General features: G+C 46.6%; 1 protein-coding gene across 1 annotated transcript; it reads left to right on the top strand.

Annotated features, from left to right (window-relative positions):
- The first annotated feature begins 4,930 nt into the window (after nucleotides 1-4,930).
- LOC107269654 lies at nucleotides 4,931-7,008 on the top strand. The gene is made up of 3 exons (XM_015743765.1): nucleotides 4,931-5,204; nucleotides 5,271-5,464; nucleotides 6,319-7,008. The coding sequence occupies exons 1-3, from the start codon at nucleotides 4,931-4,933 to the stop codon at nucleotides 7,006-7,008; spliced, it is 1,158 nt and encodes a 385-aa protein (XP_015599251.1).
- Nucleotides 7,009-7,847: the final 839 nt, after the last annotated feature.

Raw genomic sequence — 7,847 nt, 5'->3', positions numbered from 1 at the left:
AACTGACGATGGGCGCTATGCCATAGGGGTCGGCAGTGGTGCTCAGTCGTGTGACGCTGTGTACGCCGCTTCCAATCGTCGTGGTTGAGTACCTGCTGAGTAGAGCGCGTTGCTGCCGCGTGACGTCAAGCTGTCCCGCGTTGCGCGCGCCTCCGGGACCAGTAGAGCTGCTGTCCGCAGATAGCGCGAGTGTCGACCCTCGCGTGTCGCAGCTCCCTTCCTCCTAGGAGTCCAGCTGGCTCTCCCTCTCTCCTTCTCCGCGTCTTTACGGGCACGGCGTGCGAGCACCTATTCGAACTCCGGCAGAGTACACGCAAAACAAAAGAAAAATAATAAAATAATCTATCGTAATTATGATTAGGCCCTTGCGGTCGGTGGATCCTGTCTGGACTTTGCTATGGCCTTTCGGCCCGTATCGCGTTTCGGCGTGATTTTCCGCCGAGGACAAGACGGGTGAAATCCACCACGTCACAATACATAATGTGTCTTACAAAATACGGTGTTCTATTTTACCACGGGCACACTTATCTCCTTAGGATAATTAAAAAAAAAGTTACCGACCGGCGGTTAATGCATAATTACCGACCGTGATAGGCCCCTGGGGGCATGCAACGCCGGTGCTACTGAGTTTCGGGCCTTAGGACCAGGCCCGCGTGGTGGGGGAGCAGCAACATGGGTTGGCGGTGGGGAGAGCCGACCACATAGGCGAGGGGGTGACGCCATAGTGCAGCGCGGGGGACACAGCGCGATGCGCTCTATGACTCATCGGGACAGTGGTGGGGGATTGTTGTGACGGCCAGAAGTGGCTTATAACTACTGTCGTAACAAATATACTGGACAAATTATTAACTAAAATCGAAGACTTCCAAGAAAGAGAATCGGACTGGTCGTTGTTGGAAATAATAAACTTGGCGGTAAATATCAACAGATATATACCGATACATGATGGTCTGTTGACATTCATCGAGTTGCCTAAGAACGTGCGGAACAAAAAAGGAGCGGTGAACGTTATAAATAGCGATCCGTTTTGTTTTCTCTGGTCCGTTACGGTAGCTCTTCATCCAGCTAAACAAACTGCAGAAAGGATCAGTTCGTACCCACATTTCAGCTCAGTGCTAAAGTACGAAGGTATTAATTCTCCTATTGGCTTGAAGGACATTTCAAGATTCGAAGCGATTAATGATTTAGTGATTAATGTTTACGGTATAGAATGTGATGCGAATAAGGATAGCAATGAGATAGTACCACTTTCTTTAAGCCAACACAGATCAAATAAATCTCCAATTCATCTTCTGACGGTGGGAAGTGGAATTGACGTGGAAAGTGATGATGATGATTTGAACATGGAATTTTTGTCAAAAAGTGAAATTTACCATTTTGCTTGGATCCGAAATTTATCTCGACTGCTAAGTTTTCAAATTTCAAAACATAATGGTCATATTAGACTATGCGATAGATGCTTGTACCATTTTCAAACTGAAAACTCTTTCGAAAAACATAAACTCGATTGTACGAATATAAATAAGTGTAGAGTGATTTTGTCGCGTGCCGTGCCTTTTGGAATTTAGGTCTCGCACACACATATATACGAACGATGAAAACATCGGGAAGAACCGGGAATGCAACAGAGAAACCACGCCATTTCTGACATGCCGTTTGCAGCATTATGTGAGGAAGCTAGCTTCCGGTCTTATCGCACCGTGAACGTGCCTTAAACGTGTGAACTAAAAATTCCAGGATTCACGCGAGTGGGTAAAACCGCTGAATTAGTAAGATTTGCCCCTACCTGTCCACCTATTTTCAGCGGAAAGTAGGATGGATCAGGGAAGGCAAATTAGTCTCCAGATACACACCAGAGCGCATAGTTCGGGCTGGAGTATTATTCGGCGGCTATCAATCTCACGGGAGTTCCACGTACTGTTATCTATCGCCGTTTGTGAGTCGATTAAGTCGTATCGAGCCCTACAAGTTGCACGCATAGCGTATCAGTAAAAGTGAGGTAGATGTTAGTACTTTTCATTTTTGCCGAACAATATTGTCGAGTAGTTTAAGTGATCAATAGAACGAAGGACCTCGAGTCGTGAGAAGACGAATTGCGAACACCAAGGCAGCGTGGGCGTCTACCGTTGTACGCCGTATGATCATAGGAGAGTGAGTATACAGGAGTAAGTGTGGGCACGGCATTACGAGACCTTTATAAACCTAGCTGTAAGACCATCCGGCATTTTTTTATTTCTATTAAATAACTAGCAAGTAAGCAAAATTGGGTTGAAACAATATATTCAAATCATTTCACTGGGAACTCTGAATCTTTGATTTAATAGACCATATACCAATTCCTCCTCCTAACGGCAATCCAAAGGACCGGGCCTGTATAGGACGGCAGTCAAGAAATTACCCAGAACAAAAATAAAAATAAACTTCCTCGCGTAGCGTGGGAGATTAACTTTGCTAGACGTGTAATAACGCCCTGCACGTCACAAGTTAATTGGTGTCAGAAGTGGGATAATTCTTGACTACCCCCGAGGATTGAAAACGGAATTGGTGGATGTTCGATATTTGAGCTATCTTTTAAAATTAACTGGGATTTAGAATCTTAATCGGTTAGCCTCCTTTCTTCTTTCAAACTTCGCCGCAAGGAATTTAAATAATTATGGCGACCGACCCAGACGTATCTACGCACTTGGTTAATAACGTAACGGAGATGATGAGCAGCATGACGCTACAGCAGCGGTTGGTGTTAGTTCCCAAATATGATGGGAAAAATATGTCTCTCAGGCATTATTTACAAGACATACAGAATACTGCATCGTTGCTACCACCAGGAACGGAGAGGGAATACGTTAAAGCTGCAATAAGGAACCTGCAGCGTGACATGAGGAATATCGTTTACGGTGAAACAATAAACACCGTCGCTGACTATATCAAATATCTAAAGAGCCGACTTGTCACGGGCAAAACGTATGACTATTATACTGATGCTCTCTCGCGGATAAGGATGAAACAAGGTCAAGGCGTCGGTGAATTTTATGATAAGATACGGATCCTCCTTAGCGGTGGACGGTCTGCAATCGGCGCAACATGACGTTGACCCACCGGAAGGAGAGAAGGATATGTTAAGACAGTTAGCTCTGACTGCTTTTATAGACGGATTACCTACAAAAATGAGCGATGCCGTAGACGCGCGAGAGCCGGCGACGTTGGAGGAGGCTTTTCATATAGCCCAAAGATTTGCCGATAGAGACGAACGTCGAAAACGCCGCGATATAAATCTCAATCGTGTACTGTACACGAAGGAAGGGGATAACTCTGCTCGTCCTACGTATCACGATCGGGACTATCGGCCTTCATACGCGGAAAGGAGTTCGCGCTCTTCTTATCGCACTAGTGATTCTCGCCCGACATACCGAGACGATGTTGAATATCGCCACGCGCGTGAATCGCGGTCGCATTATCGGGATGGTGACCGACCATACGATCGGCGAAAGTACGATGCGCACCGTTATCATGACTCGCGCTCTCCATCGCCTGCGTATCGGAGTTCCCGGCGGGAATATACGGTTCGGCAGGAATCGCCTGATCATGATTCTTCACCACGACCGAGTGGAATTTTGAAGCACCGTCCAAGGAGTGAGGACTATACCCGAGGGAATGAACGTCACGGGCGACCAAGCAAGGAATGTCGCTGTTGTTCTAAAATGCGAGCCGATCTTTCGCTTAGTCCGGCTGATCGTCAATCTTTAAACTACCAAGAGGCTCGTCGCCCAAGTCCGACGGCGAGCCGTTCACAAGAATCTCATCATGCGAGTCACTTAGACGAGAAGCAAACCACGGTGAAATTTTTGGAAAAGTCTGCACCGTCCTCTGGATGAATGCCTCAGTAGAATCACCGGTAGTGGAAATGTCAGCCCCGGAACTTCGTAACCGAGTAGGACGATTTTTCGTAGACACGGGCTCGGACGCCAACCTTATTAAACTGAGGGCTATAGATGAAAATCAGACAATAAACACATATGAGATAATCAAAGTCGCAGGAATTGCAGAAAAGGAAATATTAACACTTGGTACCGTATTAATCCATTTCACAGACAAGCCAACAAAGTTCAATGTCATGTACGATTTACCATTAGCAGCCGATGCTATAATTGGGAAACCATACTTTCGCGAGGAAAAGGCGGAGATTTCGTTTAACCACAATACCATGGTTACTCAAAGTGACCCCATCCGACCAAAACCATTCGTTGATACCAACCCTCATATAATAAAGCGTATATTAACAGCAAAATCCAACCGTGTCTTTTGAGTTCAAGCCCACACGCGACAACAAGTAGCGTTAGAAGCGGTAAATAGGGATTTAAAAGAAGGTTATCTGGCTCGTGTATCGGCACCGGAAGGGCTGTTCCTGGGGGAAGCCCTAGTCACCCAGACCAATGGTCACTGCCACGTAATGGCAATTAATACCTCATAGGAGGGTGTAGAAATCCAACCAGGAGCACAGGAATCAGTGCCATTCACCTACTGTAGTCCCGACGGAAAATCTGAGGTCGAGGATACCGAGTGAGTTGATGTACACGCTGTTCCCCCGGCAGATCGCGTAAACGCCATTTTAGCTGCATTGCGATTAGACCACCTCAACAAAAAGGAACAGAGCCACATTCGTGAACTTATTGAGGAATACCCGGATCGATTCAAGCTCCAAGGCGATAAGTTACAGTGCACGGACCGCGTCTATCATAAAATTCCAACTGTCGATGACTTGCCGATAAACACCAAACAGTACAGATTCCCGGTAATTCATAGAGATGAGATCGAACAACAAGTACTAACGAAACTACGCGATGGGATAATTACTCCTTCACAATCGCCGTATAATTTGCCGGTGTGGATAGTGCCTAAGAAACCTGGTTCTCAGGGCCGTCCGCGCATGCGAATGGTGACAGACTTTCGCAAGCTCAATGAAAAAACGGTATCTGACGCTTATCCACTGCCCAATATACTGGATATATTGGACCAGTTGGGCCAGGCGCAGTATTTTTCAACGTTCGATTTAGCCAGCGGATTTCAACAAATTTCCATGGATCGCGGGGATCGAGGAAAAACTGCTTTCTCTACTTTAAACGGGCATTATGAATATGCTAAGATGCCCGAGGGGTTGAAAAATGCACCTGCTACGTTTCAACGACTAATGGATAACGTGCTGAGAGGTCTGCAAGGCACGGAATTATTTGTGTAGCTAAATGACGTAGTGGTCTCTGCAAAATCCCTGACAGAACACAAGATCAAGGTTCGACGCCTCATGAGACGCCTAGAAGAAGCTAATCTCACCTTGCAACCTGACAAATGCGAATTTCTTCTTGGAGAGGTTGCTTATCTCGGACATATAGTAGGTCGTGACGGGCTGAGAATGGATCCAAAGAAGTTAAGAGCAGTAAAGAAATTTCCTACTCCGAAAACTCAGAAGAATGTGCGTCAGTTTCTTGGTTTAGCCGGTTACTACCGACGGTTCATACCAAATTTCTCAGCGCGCGCAAAGCCGTTATTTGACTTACTAAAAAAGGGGTTAGCACTTTCTTGGGGACCTACGCAGAGGAGCAGCTTCAGGGACCTTCGCAAAGCTCTATGCAAGGAACCAGTATTACAGTACCCTGACTTAGATAAACAATTTATTTTAACCACAGACGCTTCGGACATTGCTATAGGTTCAGTACTATCGCAAGAACATGACGAGCAAGATCTACCAACAGCCTATCATTCTAGAGTACTAACAAAGGCTGAGAGGAACTATTGCCACGGATAAGGAATGCCTGGCGATCATTGATTGAATAGAGCATTTTAATAGCCATCTGTATGGTAAGAGGTTTAAGCTTGTTAGCGACCATGAACCCTTGAAATGGATATGAGCCATGGATGATCCTGGGAAACGGCTTACGCGGTGGAAATGGAAAATGAGAAGGTACGACTACGAATTTGTCTATAGGGCCGGGAAATTGAATGTCAACGCGGATGCGCTTTCCCGAAATCCAGTAATTTCAGGGGAATCAAGCTCGAAGTGCTCTGAAAGCGACATCACAAAAAGGGTACTTCCGATAAACTCGAGCCGGCATCAGCATGCGGGGGAAATTGTATAACGAAAGCAAAAGGCCGGGGGAGAGCACCGGGGCCCTCTAGACGCACAGGAGTTACTAGATTCTCGGCGACCCAAAACCCCAGTGATATCGCTGCCAGGACGCGTTCACTCACGCAATTTACTCCCGCGGTACCCACTATATCTGAAACCGATGAGTCAAGTACCGAGGTATCCGATCCGCCGATACATAGAATGCATCGGAGTACGCTACCTGCACCTCTCCTACCGTCGAGGCGCCCACTAACTCCAGTAAATTGCCGCCTAAGATCACTGAACCTGAGCCGTCAGCAGGGCCGAGCGGCCTACTGACCGCCAAGACACCCGACACCGTGGTTGTTAATCCGAGTTCTGTTGACGATGGCTCGGAAGACAGTGTGTTCGATGAGCAGGCTCAGTCCGGAAAATCCCTTATCGAGCCAAAGGAACATACAGAGGGAAATTCACAAACAACTGCCCCAGAGTTAGAGGCCACTAATGCACCCTCTATGGATGACACTGGCGAATTAGCTGCGCAACTTCAAGAGTCGTTCAGTAAATTTCACGAATCCCTGCGTGTTCTGGAGGAGAAGTTCCAAGATAAAGGAACGATTCCCGTTCAAGACGACGAAAACGTTGAAGTCGTATTAGGTACAGTTTCCGAAGGAGACTCAATACCGGAGGAAATGCAGGAGAAGTTTGAGGAGTTAGATCCTTACGATGACGAGCTAGAGGATATTGTGCTTGACAGGCGCATTGAGAGGTTGACTAATACCGTCCTGCAGTTACCGGAAAACGAACTCCTGCGACGAGTAAGCCTATCCAAAGATGTCCTCGTTCCCCCTGTCATTGAAGAATCTACGCAAGAAGTAGACCAATGCAGCCAAGTGATACCGGAGAAATAGCACGGCAAAGGGAATGATACACCAGTACGCTCAAATGCAGCTGAGGGCAGTAGCGAAAGAGCGCGTTCGCGAGAAGTAAGATTCTCTTTACCAGCAACGGGAGTGGTTCCTACCGCACGATCAACTCCGTTTCCTTTTAACCCTGCACCAAGACAGATATTTACTTTACGACCTGGGACGGAAGGAACAAACCCGCGTAACGAACCCCCGAAAACCATAGCCGTAGCCTCAACATCGGGAAGCGAGAATGACCAGAGAAGCGATGAAAAAGGGAAAGAAATGAAGGTCTATAATCCCATTGTTGGAACTTGGGAATGTCTAACATACAAACCCGATAATTACGTCCATTTTGTATCCGCAGACGGGGAACTCATCACGCCAATTGGTGAAATTCTCTCGGACCTGGGGAGAATTGATGCGGACAGAATTAAACAAGCAAGTCTAAAGGTGGGACAAATTGTCGTCACGCCTTATGGGAGGAATAAGATCTACAGTATAATCATAAAAGCCCGGTACTTCGGAAAAAGTGAAGATGAAAACATTTTTAAGGGATTAAGTAACTTGAAGAAGGTTTTAGAACGTAACCACGTAGAATCTCTTCGAATATCTCGTGCCGGGGACAATACAGACTGCCCTCCCGAAGGCGAGTTTGTTGACAAAATTCACAATTTGTTTGCGAATTCGGGAGTTGCAATGACCATCTGTTACGGAAAAATACAAGTATCGAGGCCGGAAGACCGGAATGCCATCTTAAGTGAGTTCCATGAGAGCTTGATGGGCGGTTATAGGGGGGTAACAAAGACCTACCGGAAAATTCGAGAACGCTTTTATTGGCCATC

This window comes from Cephus cinctus, unplaced genomic scaffold (assembly GCF_000341935.2).
Source record: "Cephus cinctus unplaced genomic scaffold, Ccin1 Ccin1_scaffold0688, whole genome shotgun sequence".
Classification (NCBI taxonomy): domain Eukaryota; kingdom Metazoa; phylum Arthropoda; class Insecta; order Hymenoptera; family Cephidae; genus Cephus; species Cephus cinctus.
Note: the sequence above shows the minus strand (reverse complement) of the source record. Positions and strands in the feature narration are given on the sequence as shown.